The sequence below is a fragment of the Aegilops tauschii genome, chromosome 6 (genome assembly GCF_002575655.3).
Source record: "Aegilops tauschii subsp. strangulata cultivar AL8/78 chromosome 6, Aet v6.0, whole genome shotgun sequence".
NCBI classification, from domain to species: Eukaryota; Viridiplantae; Streptophyta; class Magnoliopsida; order Poales; family Poaceae; genus Aegilops; species Aegilops tauschii.
This window is the reverse complement of record NC_053040.3, coordinates 41731332-41752318: the sequence shown is the minus strand read 5'-3', so window position 1 is coordinate 41752318 and position 20987 is coordinate 41731332. Positions and strand designations below refer to the sequence as shown.

Below are 20987 nucleotides of genomic sequence, written 5' to 3'. Positions count from 1 at the left end.
CGTGGCTGGGCATTCTTAGCCCTTGCCGCAAGTCCTCGAGACGGGGCGATGGGGACACATCTTTCGTGAGTCTCTGCTTGTTACAGCGCGTTCCTAATCCACTACGATTTGGATATTTGATCCGAGGGGCCTCTGGCCTGATAGCACTAACCATCACGTGGGCATAGTATGGGCGTTCTGCGTCGTATGCATCAGCCGAAGCTTAATAGACGTCATGCGACTGAGCGGCGCGCGCCGGGTTGGACTGGTAAGCTCCCGCCTTTTTTTAAGGAGGTAGCTAGGTCTGCTCATCGGCCGCCCACGCAACGTGCAGGAGTTCCCGGGGAGATGGCCCATGACCCCTGGGGGCATAGGTTTAGTCTGGCGTGCTGACCTCTCTATCAAGCCTAGGTCGGGTTGCGGCGTATTGTTTGGCCGAGGCCGGGCATGACCCAGGAAACTGTGTCCGGCCGGAGTTAATCGAGCGTGGTGGGTAAGTTGGTGCACCCCTGCAGGGAAGAAAACATCTATCGATAGCCTGTCCTACGGTAACAGACACTTGGAGTTGTATCCCGATCGATACAACTAGAACTGGATACTTGTGATGAGAAATGGATTGTGATGATAACTGGATAGTATGGCTCTGGGATTGCTTTCTCGCAGGGAGTCGAGAAAGGATCTCTGGCCGAGGTTGATAACACTACTACTACTTTACTTTATGCTACTCTACCCCCTCCTGTTGCTGCAAGATGGTGGTTTCCAGAAGATGCTAGTCTTCGATAGGACTAGGCTCTCCCCTCTATTCTGGCATTTCTGCAGCCCAGTCCACATATACAGCCTTCCTTTGATAATGTTGCATATGTAGTGTAGATCCTTGCTTGCGAGTACTTTGGATGAGTACTCACGGTTGCTTTGCTCCCTCTTTTCCCCCTTTCTTCTTCTTTCCGGTTGATGCAACCAGATGTTGGAGCCTAGGAGCCAGATGCCACCGTCGATGCTTACTACTACGTGGAGGCCGCCGACGACCAGGAGTAGTTAGGAGGTTCCCAGGCAGGAGGCCTTGCCTTTTCGATCGTTGTTGCTTTTGTGCTAGCCTTCTTAAGGCAAACTTGTCTAACTTATGTCTGTACTCAGATATTGTTGCTTCCACTGACTCTTGTGTTTTCGAGCTTATCTATTCAAGCCCTCGAGGCCCATGGCTTGTAATATAAAGCTTGTATTATTTTAATTTGTGTCTAGAGTTGTGTTGTGATATCTCCCCGTGAGTCCTTGATCTTGATCGTACACATTTGCGTGTATGATTAGTGTACGATTGAATCAAGGGCGTCACAGGTAGCCCACGATCCGACGTCTCAGATCGTGGCCCTACCTGTCAAAGACTCTCCGTTCCTGACTGGCAAAAAGAAGCGCATAGGAGTGAGCTCGGCTCGGCTCAATCCCGCAACCCGCGGCGCGTCGTGACGAGGCGTGGCGAGGCGAGCGGAAGAGGAGGAGTGCGCGAGGGCTTCTTTTCTTCTCAAGCTCGAATAGCATGAGGGAGAGAATCCCTTATAAACCACTCCAACTCTCCTTCCACTAGCAGTATGGGACTAAACTTCCCACCACCTTGTCATGCCACCTACATGGGCCCTTAGAGATTAAATCTGAAATTGTCATATGGGCTCTAGGCCCATCTCATATTTCAACAATCCCCCACCAGATCTCAGGGGCCCACTTGTCCTTTGTTCCAAACGCTGTTTTGATATACCAGCATCTCAGTGGAGACCGATTAAGGTTGAGCTCCACCTAGACCAAGTAGTTACACTCCTTCACAACTGAAGAATGGACTATGCCTTGAATTGTCAGTTTGGCGTCAAGAAGTTTCACCACAAGTGTCACTGATATGAGGCTGCCGAAGGCCAACCCCTCGGGTGGAGCATATTAGTCACACTCCTGGCCTGTTCATGAGCTTGCTAGAGATAACCCCAATCTCATAGGCTGTGACCAGCAGTCGGGCTCATATAGGTGTGTTCCTCCAAAGATCGCTCTGTAGGATAGCATCTTGCTTATACATATAAGCCTTGGAACACATTAAGATAGTAGTCATCCTTCCATACAGTTTCCGAGAGTATTGCATCTCCAACGGAGTGGGTTAGTAAAGTTACTCTCCTCAGTTCACCACAGGCTTGTTTTCCCAGGTCCTACTTCACGGGATCTCCGATCACATAGGTTGGGTTACTACCATGGCAACTCATGTGGGTCTCATACCCATCTCCCTTGATGCGCTATCTATCACAACACGTGATAGCCCTTTAGTAAAGGGATCTGCCAGATTCTTAGCCGTTTGAATATAATCCAACGCTATCACTCCGGAGTTCCTCAATTTTCTGACAACTTTCAATCTCATTCTTATGTGTTTGTTGGACTTCATGTTGTCCTTTGAACTCTTCACCTTGACAATAACTGTTTGATTGTCGCAGTTCATAAGGATGGCCGGAACCGGCTTCTCAACCACTGGCAAGTCCATCAACAGATCTCGAAGCCATTCCGCTTCGCCACCCAATGTGTCTAATGCTATTAATTCTGCTTCCATTGTCGATCTTGTTAATATCGTTTGCTTGCAAGACTTCCAGGAAACAGCACCACCTCCAAGAGTAAACATATACCCAGTTGTGGCCTTCATCTCATCAGCATCAGAGGTCCAATTCGCATCACTATACCCTTCAAGTACCGGCGGGTATCCGGTATAGTGAAGTCCATAGTTCATAGTACCTTTCAGATAGCGCATAACTCTCTCAAGAGCACGCCAATGTACATCGCCCGGTTTGGAAACAAATCGGCTCAGTTTGCTAATGGCAAATGCGATGTCAGGCCTCGTTGCGCTCGCTAGATACTTGAGTGAACCAACAATCTGAGAGTATCTCAATTGATCAATAGCTGTGCCTTTAGACTTTCAAATCAGCACACTAGAATCATATGGTGTTTGAAATGGTTTGCAGTCCGAATATCCAAAGCGACTCAACACCTACTCAATATAATGAGATTGCAGAAGTGTAATCCCATCCTCATCATCTCTCAATAGCTTGATGTTCAAGATAACATCAGCCACTCCAAGGTCCTTCATCTCAAAGTTCTGAGATAGGAAAGACTTAACCTCCTCAATCAACTTGAGATTAGTTCCAAATATCAGTATGCCATCAACATACAAACACAGTATAACTCCTTCGCCCCCACCATAGCGATAGTATACACATTTGTCGGCCTCATTAGCAACAAAGCCAACAGATGTCAATGTTTCATTAAACTTGTCATGCCATTGCTTAGGCGCTTGTCTCAGGCCATACAAAGATTTCACCAACTTACACACCTTTCCTTCCTGGCCATCTATCACAAAGCCATCAGGCTGTTGCATATAGATTTCCTCCTTTAGCTCTCCATTCAGGAAAGCCGTCTTAACATCCATCTGATGAATGAGAAGACCATGTGAGGCCGCCAACGAGAGTAATACTCGAATAGTGGTCAGTCTGGCCACAAGTGAATAAGTGTCGAAGAAATCTTCTTCTTCTTTCTGTCCGTAGCCCTTGGCCACAAGCCTAGCCTTGTACTTTTCTATCGTACCGTCGGGCCTAAGCTTCTTCTTGAACACCCACTTGCATCCCAATGGTTTGCAACCATAAGGACGTTCAGTAAGCCCCCAAGTCCCGACCGCATCCTTCCAGTAGTCAGCTTTTGGAGATGCATACGCTTCTGAAATAGAAGTGGAATTATCATCCACGAGGTATATGAAGAAATCATCACCAAAGGTCTTTACAGTCCTTTGTCTCTTGCCCCTACCAAGGGTTTCCTCATTATCCTCCTCAGGATTTTCATCATGTGTTTGATTATAATATTCCATCGGAATGGCAAGTTCAGGAGTCTCCTCAGATTCCTGTCTAGAAGTGCTTTGTACATCTCTCATGGGGAAAATGTCCTCAAAGAATGTAGCATCTTTAGACTCCATAATTGTACCAACCTTCATGTCAGGTACCTCAGATTTCACTACTAGAAATCTATAGCCAACACTATTCATAGCGTAGCCCAAATTAACACAGTCCACAGTCTTTGGTCCAAGCTTACGCTTTTTGGGGATCGGCACATTAACTTTCGCCAAGCAGCCCCAAGTACGTAAGTACGAGAGTGTTGTCCTTCTCTTGGTCCACTTCTCTAAGGAGTGATCTCGTTATCCTTTGTCGGAACTTTATTCAGGACATGACATGATGTCATTATAGCCTCCCCCACCATGCCTTGGATAAACCCGACGTATCTAACATGGCGTTAACCAAATCAGTTAGAGTACGGTTTTTCCGCTCGGCAACCCCGTTTGACTGGGGTGAGTAGGGAGGCGTCCTCTCGTGAATAATACCGTGTTCCGCACAAAAGGCATCAAACTCTTTCGAGAAGTACTCTCCACCACGATCTGACCGGACTCGTTTAATTTTCTTTTCAAGTTGATTCTCAACTTCTGCCTTATAGATTTTGAAGTAGTGTAGAGCCTCATCTTTAGTATTTAACAGATACACATAGCAATATCTAGTGGAATCATCTATCAAAGTCATGAAATATTTCTTTCCACCTTTAGTCAACACACCATTCATCTCACAAAGATCAGAATGTATGAGTTCCAGTGGCGCCAAGTGCCTCTCCTCTACTGCCTTGTGAGGCTTGCGAGGTTGCTTAGATTGCACACACGAATGGCACTTAGAACATTTGGCTAAAGTGAAACTCGGGATTAAATTCGATTTTGCTAGCCGCGTCATAACACCGAAACTAATGTGACAAAGACGTGAATGCCAGACTTCAGATTCATTAACACTCAAATGAATATTGTTCATGACTTTATTACATAGATCTGCAAGAGAAAGGCGGAACATGCCTCCGCATTCATAACCCTTTCCAACAAATAGTCCATATTTCGTAACAACTAATTTATTAGACTCGAATACCAACTTAAACCCTTCTCTACATAGAAGGGAGCCACTAACGAGGTTCTTCTTGATGGCGGGGACATGCTGCACGTTCTTCAGCTGCATGATCCTTCCCGAAGTAAACTTCAGATCGACCGTGCCAACACCAAGAACAGAAGCACTCGCGCCATTCCCCATCAGTACGGACCCGTGACCCGTGACCTGGTAAGAAGAAAACAATGAAATGTTAGCACACACATGAACACCTGCACCTGTGTCGACCCACCAATCGGTGGACGGCCAAACTGAAAATACAGCAAATAAATTACCGTACCCAGATGCACCACTCTCATTGTTGCTCACAATCATATTGACAGACTTGGAGTCCTGCCCTGGCTTCTTGTACTTGTTTGGGCACTTGTTGGCCCAATGTTCAACCGAACCACAAGTAAAGCAGCCCTCATCCTTCTTGTTCTTCTTGAAGGTCTTCTTACCCTTCTTCTTAAAGTCAGCATTCTGTTGGACACCGTTCTTTGGAGTTCTTCTGATGCACCATATTGGCCACAGAAGTTCCTTCGACCCCTTTTCCGTGCGAGTCCTTTGCCCTTAAATTTTGCTCAACACTCAGATGGCCAATGACATCCTCCACAGAGAATTCACGCCTCTGATATTTTAGAGTGGTAGCAAAGTTCCTCCAGGAATTGGGGAGCTTAGCGATTATGCAGCCAGCGACAAACTTGCCCGGTAACTCGCACTTAAGAAGCTCAAGCTCCTTAACAATGCATATTATCTCATGAGCCTGCTCCAGTACAGGACGGTTTTCAACCATCTTGTAATCGTGGAACTGCTCTATAATATACATCTCGCTCCCTGCATCGGCCGCCCCGAACTTAGATTCGAGCGCCTCCCACAAGTCCTTGGCAGACCGCACATGCAAATATGCGTCAACCAGCTTATCTCCAATCACGCTCAGAACTGCCCCGAGGAACACGACAGTGGCCTCCATGAACGCCTTCTCCTGTTCAGGAGCGATCGTTCCTGTGGGAGTCACACCGGCGACCCAGAACACGTTCATGGCCGTGAGGCATAAGGTGGTTTTAGTCTGCCAACGCTTAAAGTACGTCCCCGTAAACGGGGACGGTTTCAGTGCAGCAGCAAAACCAGAATTCGAAAAACTCCTACACACATTAGGTTTTTTGATTGATAAGTAAATAGGCAGTTTTTCGATTAAATTAATCCATGAATAAATCATGAGCATGACATGGACAACATTGATGACACACTGATTACGATCTATCAGAGCATGTACTACGCACATAGTAGAAATATCTACGCATATCGCTAGTACTGCTACAATAGAAAGAAACACGAGAGGGATAAGCGATGTATACCCTCCAATCGGCCACGCGGCGGCGGTGGCGGTGAAAGCAGCCGCGGCATCCTCAGCGGCCTTCTTGTCGGCCTCGGCCTTCTCAGCGGCGGCACGGTCGACATGGTGATGACGAAGGTGGTGCGGACGTAGATGAACAGAAGCGAGCAGTCGTGTAGTCGCTACCCAAAAACCTAATCGCCCCTCTGCTGTACAGGATCCGGAGAGGCGGGGTTTCGGAGGCCTGCTCTCCCATCAACCGTGTACGCGGTGAACGGGATGGAGTCGCCGGCGGCAGCAGCAGTAGAGGAACGACGTGGGCGTGGAGGCGGAGATGGAGATGCGTTATGTTTTCGCGGCGGCTAGGGTTGGCAGCGCCCCACATATATATGTGCGGCCGCGCGTGGAGAGACGTGGGCTGAACCCACGTCCAAGTCGGTAGCCCATGATCCGACGTCTCAGATCGTGGCCCTACCTGTCAAAGACTCTCCGTTCCTGACCGGTAAAAAGAAGCGCATAGGAGTGAGCTCAGCTCGGCTCGGCTCAATCCGCGGCGTGGCGCGTCGTGACGAGGCGAGCGGAGGAGGAGGAGTGCGCGAGGGCTTCTTTTCTTCTCAAGCTCCAATAGCATGAGGGAGAGAATCCTTTATAAACCACTCCAACTCTCCTTCCACTAGCGGTATGGGACTAAACTTCCCACCACCTTGTCATGCCACCTACGTGGGCTCTTAGAGATTAAATCTGAAATTGTCATATGGGCTCTAGGCCCATCTCATATTTCAACACCTATGGCTCAGTCAATTGAGAATTAACTTATCCTGACTTGATTTTACAAATTTGTTCATAAAAGTCTGAAAAATATATTCATTGTGTTATAAACCTTTACCAATCTTGTGCGAAATAAATTATAGCGTTTATTTTGACAGCTCGAAAAAGTGCACAAATCTCAATGCCTTGCAAGAGGGACAAGAGTCCCGCTGGCACCGATACCGTGCGAGCTTGTTGTGAAGGAGCCCTCCGGCGGTGGCCAGGGGAGGAGGGTGGGGTGGGGTGGGGTGGTTGGCCGATGACTAGGGTTTGCTCTTGGGCCGCCCGCTAGGGAGCGGCACCAGTAAGGGGTTGGTACAACAACACGGTAACTCTGCCCAAGGCTTCATCTTATGATTGTGTTGTTTGGAATCTATATGTTTTAGAAACGGAGATGAGCATCTTTTCTTTGGCTGCCTATTTGCTCACTGTTGCACGTCATATCTCTGCCCAGATGTCAGCCTTCACGGCTTAGAATTTCTTCATACTGTCACCTTAAAGCAGGTGCTCGGTGTTCTTTTTAATATGGAGATTATTCCTTCTGTCCCTGGGAGCATTTGGATCCACCGGAATGATTTCATCTTCAAATGGATCCTTGCTAGCCCTATGTACGCGGGAGAACTTTGAAAAAATAATTCATATATGGTTTAATTGCCTTTTCTTTTCGGGTGATGGTCTAATTGCTTGGTTATGTAGGTCTTGCTCCAACATTTTCTACTTCACTAAAGTTTTCCACTCGATAATTAATTCACATAAGTACCCCACTGGTGACAATTTGGACGAAGAATTCGAGGAAGCTCCACGTACACGCGCATTGCCAGTACGAGTCGTGTACACACATGTTACATGTTTGGGGGTTGTTTTTTGTTGTTGTTGACCGCTCTCTATCAGTAGCTAGGTAGTACGCATGTATATGGTTCTCTGGCAACGAGCTCGACGGACTGCGAGCTAGGCAACAGCCGATCAAAAGCTCGCCCATCAGTAGACTTTTCCATTGCCCTCTCGACCGACCAACCATCTCTCTCTCTCTCTCTCTCTCTCTCTCTCTCTCTCTCTCTCTCTCTCTCTCCGCGCGGCAGATCGCGACGTTCACGTGGCAGAAAAGGGCTGCAGGGACAAACCGTACGTACTGCCGTGTGCACGATGTCCCGATATTTGTCCGGTCCATCACGACCATACATACACACATCACACGTACACGCGCTCAGAGCAAGACGAAACCGAGTGAACATATATGATGGACGACCTGTTGCTCGTAGAATTGTAGAAATACCAGAAGAATGCTCATCGTAATTTCTTGACGCTTGCTGCTGCTGACAGCAAAGATGCATGGTGTGCCCGCCAAAGCGAAAAATATATACTTTGGCTCTAGACGAAAAACTGAATTTGATTAGTGTGCATGCATCACGTGACGCGCGTGAGCGAAGTGAATTATTAAATGTGCACGTAGTTATGGAACTAGGACTAACTGATCAAGCATGACGTACGCTACAATCGTTCACGTTTAGTGAATTTTCCACATGGCTCGCCTGGGGCGCATGCATAGTCCAACTTCAAACACCACTCACTCGGTGGAGGATGGATCGACGCAGCTGCAACCACTCCTACCCCCCTCCCTATAAATCTAGAGGGCATGCCTGCATTGCTCATATCCAAAGACATAGCACCAGCAGCAGCTCCCAGGCCACACTTAGCCAGTGAGCCTACTTAGTCGATCTGTAACACGCCCACTTAGCCAGTCCGTCCCCATTAATTGAGCAACCGATGGCTGCTGCGCATGTCTTCTCCGTTCAGCCACTGCACCATTCGGCTTCACCGGTGGCCAGAAATGGTGGCCGGAGCGGAGGCAACCGTGCCTTCTTCCGCCCATCAACGGTGATATGTCCCGGGCGGGAGCCTGCGTCACATGAGCTGTCCGATGATTTTGACTTCCAGGTATATATGGTTATCACCCATATATGCAATTAGCATGCGTCTTTATGTCCTTTTTCTAATTATTATTACACAAGGGATCGAGTTCAAACCTGTGAGAGCTATAATGTTGAGCCTAGCACAAGCCTGTCGTCACAAACGTCACCTTCCACCAAAAGGAAAGAAAGGACATGGTCCTAGGAGGAACTACGAACCAGATCATCCCATTAATTTTTTAAAGATGTTTATAAAATATATAAACATACATTATTACGAAAGTATTTTTAATGGTAAATCTAAATACTGTAGGTGCTATCACCCAAAACCTTATAATAGTCAAAGTTCTGTAAACTTTGTATTCTTTTGAAGAAGTTTGATGTCTCTGTGCAACACACCAGGAAAGCGTAAAGAATGTTCAAGCATTGCTGCATCACCATCCGAGTCGACGAGGCTTATTGACCACTGTTGATCACCTCAAGCGCCTCTGCATCGACCACTATTTCCAAGACAAGATCGACACCATCATAGACTCGTGTGCAGATCTCATCCATAGTGATGATCTGCTTGATGCAACCCTTTCCTTGAGGCTGATGCGAGAAGCTGGATATTATGTTTCGGCAGGTCAGTAAAATACAAGTTTAGCGTCTCAAGACAGATAAACAAACAAGTCTGGGAATCTTGAGTGCAATTTGGTCTATGAAATGAATTTTACGCGATAACTTTGATATGAAATTATCTTAGAGTAGCCAGGTCTAAACTAAGGTTTAATGTTTCCTTGTGGACTGTATAAGCACCTCCCTCGAGATGTATTGTACTCATTATTTATGACATGTGCCTAAGACCCCTTCTCAATGAATTGGCAGATGATGTTCTTCAGAAGTTCAGAAACGATAATGGTGAGTTCAACCTTGGGCTCAGCAAAGACATTAGAGGGTTGCTCAGCTTGCAAGACATATCACACCTCAACATGGGAGAATCATCACTCTACAAGGCAAACGAATTCTCAAGCAAGCATCTTAGATTCGCAATTAAGTATTTGGAGCCAAACCTTGCAATATATGTGAGGCGGTCACTAGACCATCCCTATCATGTGAGCCTGATGCAATACAAGGCAAGGCACCATCTGAGCTACCTCCAGAGCATGCCCACTAGGAACATGGCAATTGAGAATTTGGCATTTGCAGAGTTTACGATTAAGAAGTTGCAGCATCAGAGGGAAATGCAAGAGGTTAAGAGGTATAAATATAATAAACTACTAGCCATCAATGATTACTTTTGTAAAAACGGGCAAATATGTGCATTTTCATGATAAGAGAGAAAAGTTAGAACTCTTGGCCAAATTTGATAAATTAACATTTTTTATTACTCACGTATTCCTCAATTAAAAGAGTGGTGGTTTTAACATAGGAAAATTCCTTTTCACACAGATGGTGGATGGATCTAGGATTGGCTCAAGAAATACCGGCTGCAAGGGACCAAGTTCTTAAGTGGTACATGTGGCCCATGACTGTCCTCGAGGGTTTCTCCTTCTCTAGATATCGGATTGAGATCACAAAGATCATATCCATGGTCTACATTGTGGATGACATCTTTGATCTTGTCGCCACACAAGAGGAGCTTTCCCTCTTTACTGAGGCGATCAAAACGTGAGCATTGTAGTTTCCATAATATATAAGGTTAATACGATTAGGGAAGCAATATAGTTGCCTTTTTGGTAAGGAAATGACATATTAAATATGTCCAATCAGATATTCAAACTTCTTTAACTTTGACATATAATATATTCAGATGTTTTAATATTGTTTTGAAATCAACATTGAGTTTTTATGCGAAATATTTTTAAATATTAATAATTTTCCAATTATTTATTGTATATTCAAACAAAAAGCAAAAATATTTCATATTAGAGATTGTATATGTGCAAAATGGCATCTACTTTGTTAATAGAATAAAAACTCAAGGATTACTTAAGCTTAAGACCTTATACATGATATAAAATTATATTTTTTATCGACATTTCACACCAAAATTGTACATTATTGACAGGTGGGATCTTGCTGCTATTGATTCACTGCCAAGCTACATGATATCATGTTACAAGGCTCTTTACACTATCACAAGTGATATCGCCGATATGGTCAGAAAAGAGCATGGAGTGAGCCCTATCAATCATCTCAAGAAAGCGGTATGTCTACTGGAATGGTTCTTCATTTCTCTTTAATTTCATTTTTCCTAATCAGCTAAATATAACAACAATTTTGTGAGTAATCTCTTCTGCATAAGGTTCCGTGATGTTCCTATCTTCCATCCATCATATCCATTCCCACACCACGTCCTCCATTCCCTGTTTTATTGATTTCAACCGGATTTCCTTGCATCATGTCAACTATCCCTCGTTTTATTGGCTTATCATACAAAATCGCATTATTTTCATTGTTAAGCCAATAAGTAATAAGTATTGATTCAGTTATCAGCTGAAGTTTCTTTTTGGTATGTAATCACACTAACACTAAAATGGCATGTAAATCACAATGATTACATACAAAATATATGTGTACCTGTTGCAACACATGTGCAATTACGTAGATTTATTTACAAAAATAATATCAAGTAAAAAAACAGTGGAAGAAATAATCTTAGTTGCCTGCCTTTTTTCTTCTTACAGTGGGCAACTTTGTTTGATGGATTCATGACCGAGGGGAAATGGTTATCTACTAATCAGGTTCCTACATCCGAGGACTATCTAAGAAACGGGGTTGTCACTTCAGGAGCTCCACTTGTATTCATGCATCTTTTCTTCATGTTGGGACATGAATTACCAGAGGGCAACAATGACGACATCCATCGTGTCATCTCCTGCCCTGCAAAGATCATGAGGCTCTGGGATGACATGGGCAGTGCAAAGGTCTGAACACACCGAGAACTTCATCACATAAGAATTTAGGATATGCACTAACAACAATTTTAGATAAATTCATTCAGTTCATATCATGGTGGGTCAACATACACGTCAGTATTGACCAAATAAGGCATGATCTAACATTTTTGTTCTCTGTCTCATGCAGGATGAATCGCAAAATGGGCTGGATGGATCATACAAGGAGTTGTACCAAAGAGAAAATCCTCATGGTGACGCAGAGAAGCACATGCTGGAGATGATCGGGAGTGAATGGGAGGGTCTGAATAGGGAATGCTTCTCTGGGACAACGTCAACACTATCGCATAGCTTCATCACAGCATCACTAAACTTTGCGAGGATGGTCCGCGTGATGTATGGCTACGACGATGAGCAGAAGCTTCCAGTCCTTTAGGATTATACAAGGATGTTGCTCTTCTAAATCATGCATTCTATCAGATTATATTGTATATAAATCTTATAAATGTAGTGCATTAGTTTTTGGTAGAGTTATCACGTAGGATGTTGAATAACATCCTGTACAATCAGCATATGTGTTTCATGTTTTTTTTTTAGAAAAGGAGGAAGACCCCTGGCCTCTGCATCTGGACGATGCATGCAGCCACTTTATTAATTGTTCACGCAAGACCTTACAAAGTAATACAACAGTAAGAGTAAAGCCACCGTCTAGGCAACATCTGTCGCTACTCCTATGCAATTGATGAAGGGATGCTAATAGTCTGGGACTAATACCAAACAGACCTCGCAACCAAACCTAACATCTAAGACCCGAGGTCCCATCCAGGACGCCTGCCGGGTATGGGGCACCCACCGGTCTGGCACACTCCTCAACCAGGACGCCTGCCGGGTATGAGGCCGCCGCAGCCAGCTGCCACCAATCCATCTTCAGAGTTGTACTGCTGCATCTACCTTGCCCGGTCTAGCTGTCGTCGACGCTAGACCGCGTCACCCTCCTGCGAGTCCATCTCCGCGCATCGGACGCCGAGTCACCACAGCGCCATGCCGCTGAGATCCGTCGCCATCAATGAGTGAGATAACACACCGCTCCACCAAAGAATCCGTCCTCTGGTCCCTCGATCACATGTGTACCTCCAAGAATGACGCCCCCAAGGGGGGAACGACACCAGAGCGCTGCCGTCACCCGATCATCCGATCTAGGGTTTCCCCCGGAGGTAGCAGAGAGTGGCCTTGAAGTTCTCCACGGCGATGCCTTCAAGAAGGGAACGATGCAGATAGCGCCGCCACCGCCGGCCTTGGCAGTAGCCGAAAGCAAGTTTTCACCCAGATCTGTTCGAAGGAATCCAACTCTCGTGCATGGCCGCCGCCACCACCAGGTTGAGAACATGCCGCCGCCGGCACCTCCACCATGCCCAGAGGCCGCGAGACTCGCCGCCACCACGCCTGACAGGTAGCCACGGCCAGGCCCGAGCACCACCCGTATCCAATCTGGGGTCAAGAGCCCTAGGCCGCAGCCGTTGTCTAGGCGGCACCACCAGACGGGGACATGCCCTCCAACCTGCTGCAAAGCAAGCCGCCGCCGGAGCTTCGAAACGCCGCGCCACCAAGCCCATCGGGAGTGACTAATTAAGCCGCCGCGAGGAAGAAGGGCAGCCGCGCCAGGGGAGAAGTCCCGCCGCCGCCGACACGGGGGCTCTCGGCGGCGGCGAGGGGGGGGGGGGGGGGGGAGGGTGGAGGAAGGCCGATGGCGGGGGCGGCTAGGGTTCCCCCGTGTCGCCTCGGAGAGGGACGCGGGGGACGGGGACGGAAAAAAAACCAATGTTGCAACTCCATGATAAACATACATGGAAAAAAGTCTGGAACCGTCTACAACTCCATGCGGTGTTGCAATGTATGATGAGAAGCATATGAATTTATAGGAATTGGACACTGCAAAATACTTTGTGTATGAAATTGTGAATGTATGAATAGATTGTTGGGTTGTGCAACTTTCTGACGATATGCAGATAGTTCTGGTGCTAGAGATGGCTTGCATTTAGTTCTAGCAATGCTCTCTGTACACAACAAGGCAGATGTATAAACACGAAAAAAAAACTACAAAAGAAACCAATCTCATAAGGGCAAAGAAAACACCCGTTTGCGCCAGACACACATTGCAAACGGGGTTTGGGTTTTTCCCATTTTATGACGAGGACCATTCATAGACAAGTGAAATAAAATTAAGAGCTGATACCCACATCACTGGCAGAAGTATGTTGGTAGTTGCTAGAACCTTCTCCGGTGGGTTTTTTGTCTCGTCAAAGACAAAATATATTTTCGACAGAATTACCCACACACTTAGCAAAGAAGTCTAAACCAGATGGTACACTTAAAATTTACTGGAGTGCAAATATATTATAGAGCGGATTTCTTCATTTCTGTCTAGCATTTCACATCAGCTAGCAATTACGGGCTGCATCATTCAAGAGGGCGCACAGATATTGGCTATATATTAAAACAGCATTTATTTTTTCTTGTAGCCGTGGCAGCAGGCACAGTCGCGCCGTAAGAAAAAGGAAAAGGCGTTCCGGCATATCAGAAGAGGAACACGTACGCGCGTTACAAACGTGCCATCTGATGGCGACTCCGGTTGTGATTCCGGGCTAAGTAGCTAGCTAGGCCGCAAAATGAGACCACCGGCCACTCGCGCTACGACTAATATACATTTGGACGATGGCTCCGTGTCCCAGTCTAGCTCCACTGCTCAGGATGGATGGATGGTTGGCCAAGAACGAAGGCCAATATCAGCCGCAGCAAGGTTCGCCACACAGACTAGGCGCCAAATATGTCGGTAGCAACAACGTACGTGCTCAAGCTAAGCCATGCATATTTTTCACACATATCTAGAGCGACCGCGCCAAGGTATATATACACACATATCGCACATTTTTTTATTAACGTGATTTCTTATTCAGAGTGTAGAATTAATATAGATAATAGACGGGTAGATGCTCCATAACTAAGCATCATAGTCCATATTAAACTAGATTCCACTTACTTGGAGCTAAAGTCTATATTAAAGTTAATAATACACCAATCCAAGTCGAAGTCGAGGTTGATCACTGACAGATTGTCAGAGCATGACGCCCCTGCTTCGCGGATGCCCTGCCATGGCACAACGCCTGGCCAGAGTCGTCGGTGTCGAGCTAGTCGAAGAGAGCGTCACACACTCCGCCGCCTCGATCAAGAACCGTCGGTTCGCCTCTGCCTTGCGTTCTCGGTGATGGACCCCTCGAAAGTGAGCTGGAACGTCATCACCTCCGGGTCAGTGGCAAGCCGACCGGGAAACCTCCTCCGTGATTTGCACCACCATCTTTCGGTGCTCCTCCTCCTCGAGCAACGCTTGCTCATAGTCCCGTTTCTCCTCTGCTGCAATATGGTCGCCAGAGCGTCCTAGTTTTTAGCTTCCTCTGTCGTCGTCTCATCTCCTCCTCCACCTCGGCTTCCTCTGCTATGGGGCTGCCAGCTGCGCCTCCTCGCACTCGTTGTCAGAATCGTCATCCGAGGATGAAAATTTGATAGGGATGATATCCGCCGTGGTGACACCCCAACGCACTGCCCACAACAGGCAGGCAGCAGCCAAGGTTTTCAATTTCGTAAACAAAAAAATTTTGGGCCTCACAAAAATATGTGAAATTTCAGGAAAAAAATTGGATTTTGAGATTTGAAATTTCATTGGATTATAACCTAATTTAAATTTATTTTAAAATTAGTTTGAATCTGGATCAAAATTTTGGGATTAAAAATAGTTCAGACCCCACCGAAATATGCGAAATCTTGAAAATTTCAATGAAATTTCGTTAAATTTTTTACGCCTGGCAGCAGCGATGGTGATTTGTGGCATTGGCGCTGGTGATTTGGGGAGAAATCTGGGCACCGGGGAAGGGTTAGTGTTTGTGTGAGGCACCGGCCTGATTTTATAACCAGGGGGAGGGGTCAATTGGATGGCTTGCCGCTGGTTGAGCCATTTTTCCAGTGAGTGAAGCCGAGAGGAGATTTGAGGAGAATGGATGTACCTTATTAAAAAAGGATAAATTTGAAGGTAAGCTTCTTAAATTTAAGCAGAAAATGCATTTTCTGGGTTACCCGAGCAGATCCATACACGTCGTCATCGTCTTCACGTCCCCTGATTCTAGTATTTTTCATGGCAACACATTGGCATGTATACACATGGCTGAATTACAAGCAGCAGGCAGCCGACGTCATACAACACGTCCGCCGCGTCGTCACTTGAGACGCAAATACACGGTTGACGACGGCCAGCCATCGGGGAAACGCTCTTCCCATGTGGTCGGGGCCAGTAAAAGAAGATAGGAAAGCAACCAATAGCAGGAGAAGTTCCTTATCCTCACTCCGGTTGTTCATTTCAAACCTGCAATCCCTAGTTCCTACAAGATGGAGAGATATATAGCCCAGGATGAAGATGCCATATGTATTGCCAAGGACGAGGAAATATCAGGTGTATCCGGGTTTGTGGTGCAACGTGCACTAAAGGCAAGCTAAAATATCAGTAAAAAATGTGAAAAATATCAAAACTGGAGAAACAGCCAAGGATGGAGATGCCATATATTACCAAGGGCAAAAAAATATCATGTGCATCTGGGTTTTGTGGTACAACCAGTTGTATCCCGCTCGAAAATCACTTAAAAAACTTTAAAAAAATCTGACATAAAGGCAATACGATCAATATAGAGTGGGTAAATTCCAAATTTGTCACACAGCTCAAGAATGAAAAATGACCATTGTCAGCATGCATAGTTGTAAATTCATCGCTGATCTGAACAATGATGGTTTGTTTGGTACTATAGCAAGCTGGTTTTTTATTCTGTTGCTATTTCAGATTTTTTTTAGAAAGGATATACATATGCAGACGCTCACACGATGCACACGCTCATCCTTATAAAAGCGCACATACAACCCTATCCTATAACCACATCCGAGAGACTGAGCCGGCATTTCTTAAGATTGATAAAGTCGTCATAGGCACCATGTAGTCGACATCCACACCATACCACTAAAAGAATAGCGACAAAGCGAGTGAAATAAATCCAAGAAATACGAGAGCATTTATGTCAGGTCTAAAACGCTGCTTCCACCACAAAGAACTTAACCATCTAATCTAGTTCTAAATTTTATGACATGCGGGCGTGGTGTATACATGTTGTACCGTGTTTTCTTATCCAGAATATTGTATAGCTACTAGAAGTTGCCTTTTAAGATTTTGTGTACTAGATACCACAAGCCCGCCACAAACCATATCCAAGTGTATCCCTTCCACTTTGGCCGCTACTTCAATATCTCGGGCCATAGGGAAGGGGATACCGTTGTCTTGTTTGGTGCGTTCGTCAGTCCATTCCATAGCTAAACTTAGTTATTTTGATGGTGGCGATGAGATAGCGGCGACGCCTCTCTGTCAAAATAAATAAGTCCACCCTTCTCCATGTCCATTTCAAATGGAGTTGCTGGAGGTGGGGTCAGGTGAACTCATCATGGTTTGTCCACCCTCATGTCCTTCGGTCTAGAATAGCGGGGCGATGGTGGCACATGCCCTCGAAAAATGGTGGCCTCACATGATTTTGGAATCGGCTAAACTAAGATCGGGTCTTCCCTCTATGATGCAACCACATGTAAGCGGCGTGACAAGATCGGTATAAATTCCTACCTCATATAGTAGTTGACCACCGATTTTGTGCTCTCACCTCTCACGGTGAGCTCCAACCAAGGCTACACAAGCTTTTTTTTTTTGCAAAGTATACCGGATTATACCGTGCCTGGCTTCATAAAGAATGATGTGAAGACACTAAGGCTAAGCCTAAGCCCTACACAAAATAAAAGAGCATTTTATTTTTATATAATTTAGTTATTCTTAGGACATAAAAATAATCTATTCTAACTAAAATACTACTTCCTCCGTAAAGAAATATAAAAGCGTTTAGATCACTGAAGTAATGATCTAAACGCTCTTACATTTCTTTACAGAGGAAGTACTTTTTAGCCATTTCAGTATTTTTTGTTTTCGGGCTAGACTTCAGGTGGAAAAGTAGAGCTTCAGCCTGCCGGAAGCCAGGCTTCATGCCTATGCTGCCCATGCTTATGGATCTTATGGATCGAGGTGTCGAGTTACTTATGGTCTCTGCAGTTCATAATTACAATGTTGACAATCAAACAGATGCCTCCGTGACCTTTGACGGCAAGGACCTTATTCCATTTTTTGCAAAACGTTGTACAGATGCAGACCTTCACATATACGTACGTAGATTGAGCCCTATGGACCGAGAAATGCACACCCATTTGCTGTCATGGGGCACGTCGCTCACAACTAAAAGAACAAAGCAGTTAAATTCTAGAATAAATCCAAGAAAGTGCGAGCAGCTATGTCAAGTCTTGGACTTGAATCTGAGTGGGCAAGTTCTGCCACAGAGAACCTAATCGACTTGTGTTTGCTCTTTATTTAGTGTATCCATATGTCTAGCACCTTTCTACTTTGTACTTATAAGCTTTCGTCGACTATCTACGTGAGTGTATCCTTTTTCAAGTAAGTTTTTTACTCACTGGCGCAGAAATCAGCTCGGATATGACTCTGCCTGCAGCCAGTTTCCAGGATGGTTGGCCACTGAACGAACTGCACAGTGAACCACATGCTGTCCAGACAAGAATATATCTTAGGTAGCGACTCTAGTTGAGGCCAAACGATACTTTCCACACATAGGTAGCTAGTCGCCTAGTCAGATCCTTCAGGCACGATCACCATACATGTATACATCACTATACTTTTCACACACCGTTTGTCATCTTTGTACATGAAGACGACCGTCGGATGACATGCTAAATGTAGGAGATTCACATGTGCCCAGCTAGCTAGCCACTAGCTAGAACGTAGAAACATCATCGGATGTCACGGAGTACTACATTTGTAGTTTCCGGGAAATATCGCTTGGGGACCAGCTAACTAGAAAACATCCACCTGGGCAATATTTCAGGCACTCTTTCAAAAACTCATTTCCTATGATTGTGTTCTTCGTAATCTATACATGTTTCAGAAACGGAGACTGACATATTTTCTTTGACTACCCATCTGCTCAGAGTTTATTAAGTTATGTCTATCACCTTAATAAAGGAGGCGCCAGTTGTTCCTTTTCCTATGGAGATTATTGCTTTTGTCACCTCGAATATTTAGCTGCCCCCGAATGACTTCATCTTTAAGGGGTTTGTCCTGGACAAAAAAACTTTCGTTCCCTCCAGCCCCTCCCGCGTCACCTCCAAATGGCGACGAGGAGGGAACCCTAGCGCGCCACCGTTATTCTCCTCTCCTCCTCCCTCCATTTCCCTTGCCATCGCTAGAGGGCTCCGTAGGGAAAAGCTCAGCAGGAGCCGGCGGTGGAGGGGCTCCTCCTTCCCCTCGCATGCGGGGTGGCTTTTACGGATCAGCACGTGGAGCATGCGCTGGTTGCTGTGGCACAGTGGCGCACAGGCGCGGAGGTGATGCAAAGGTGCGGCATCTGGGTGTTGGGCGGCGCAGCCGGTGCCGGGGCATGTTGGTGGTGGCGTTGGCGATAGTGCGGGCATCGTCCTGATATGCGGTGTGGCATCCACTGGCGATGAGGGCTGCGGCGCATGTTGCTAGCCCGTGGCTACTTCTATGCCTTCGGCATTGGTGGCCGGCGGCGGCAGTGGTCTTGGGCCCACACTTGTTCAGATCTGGGGTGAGACGGGTCGGTACAGTGTGGCGGTCATGTGGTGGCTACACTGTCGTGGCCACTGTCTTGTTGGAAGCAAATGGTAGTGTTTGCGATCTTCCTTCTCCTGGGTCTGAGCTGGCGATGGCAGTGGTCTTGGGCCCGCACTTGCTTAGATATGGGGTGAGACGGGTCGGTACAGTGCGGCAGTTCTGTGGTGGCTACAATGTCGTGGTTGTTGTCTTGTTGGAGGCACATGGCAGTGTTTGCGGTCTTCCTTCTCCTGGGTTTGAGCCGGCGGCGTGCGGGTACGCATGTAGCGGTAGTGCCTTTGACCTAGGGTCCGTGCTTGGGTAGCCAGATATGGGCCCGGGGCAGGTTGAAATTGCCGCTCCTGGCAGGTGAGAATGGGCTCGGTCCAGGTGGTTCCCGTGGGCGATGAGTTCCCTCTCCCTGCGGGTACGACGGGCGATTGTGGTGAATGGGACACCGATACGCTGTCGGGCAGATCAACGTCAAAGGCCACCGGCATGGCATCGTGCAATCTTGCAAGGCAACGGTTGTCGGTAGTCACGGGGTTGTGTCCCACTACCCCACCGGTCCATCGGGATTGGCTAGGGACACGGGCATGGATGCCTCCTATCATTGGAGGAATCGACCCAAACTCCTTGGCTAATGCCAGCCTAGGAGTGAAAGGAGACCCCTTCTAATCTTCCTATCGTGGTTGGTGCACAGTGATGCAGGGAGTTGGTTGTGTCTTAGACATGGATGCCGGGGTGGTGGCCCTGGATGGCGGTCCGCATGGTTGGCTCTCTAGTGGGCACTATAGTGGCGGTGGTGGCTTTCCCTCTTGGTCATGTGGGTGGCGAGAGGTGCAGCGGCTGGTGGCTCGAGCTCGTTATCTGTTATTGGTAGTGGGGACGCCCATATCCATACCTTGGGATCTGAACTCATCGTGCTTGTCCTAGAGTAGGATAGGAACGATGAGGAGTATGGTTGTACGAACGGATAAATAGGGGTTCAAAACGGACACGCCCGACACTAACCATGCATGTTCGCAGACGTTTGGGGGGGGGGGGGGGGGGGAGGGGGTGCCGGGGGCAGATTTGCTAAATCCATTCCCACGAATCAAAGGCTCCGAAGAAATTTTTCCTATAAATTTTCTATCATTTACAATTTCTATAAGTTTCCTGTAAAGCAAATTCATTGCACCAACTCCCTCTAACCAAAAATCGTTAGCATTGCCTACGTCTAAGGAATAGAATAATACTCCTTAGAGAGTAATATGTGGGCTTGGTGATTGAAAACTGAATGCTCAAAAGGTTGAACAAAAGATTATTTTTCTGGATGTGGATAGTGATTAGAGGTAGCAGCTGGGCCACTCCTTAGAGGCTTACTACATTGCAAGC

General features: G+C 46.5%; 1 protein-coding gene across 1 annotated transcript; it reads left to right on the top strand.

Moving 5' to 3' along the window:
• The first annotated feature begins 8725 nt into the window (after positions 1 to 8725).
• LOC109765297 (S-(+)-linalool synthase, chloroplastic) lies at positions 8726 to 12579 on the top strand. The gene is made up of 7 exons (XM_020324088.4): positions 8726 to 9012; positions 9387 to 9609; positions 9852 to 10224; positions 10416 to 10634; positions 11035 to 11173; positions 11654 to 11893; positions 12054 to 12579. The coding sequence occupies exons 1-7, from the start codon at positions 8842 to 8844 to the stop codon at positions 12297 to 12299; spliced, it is 1611 nt and encodes a 536-aa protein (XP_020179677.3). The 5' UTR covers positions 8726 to 8841; the 3' UTR covers positions 12300 to 12579.
• The last annotated feature ends 8408 nt before the right edge of the window (positions 12580 to 20987 follow it).

Coding starts and splice junctions, on each gene's coding strand:
- LOC109765297 (XM_020324088.4), top strand. CDS start 8,842: ATGGCTGCTGCGCATGTCTTCTCCGTTCAGCCACTGCACCATTCGGCT. Junction 10,635..11,034: donor TTTACTGAGGCGATCAAAAC/GTGAGCATTGTA, acceptor CATTATTGACAG/GTGGGATCTTGCTGCTATTG. Junction 11,894..12,053: donor ATGACATGGGCAGTGCAAAG/GTCTGAACACAC, acceptor TGTCTCATGCAG/GATGAATCGCAAAATGGGCT.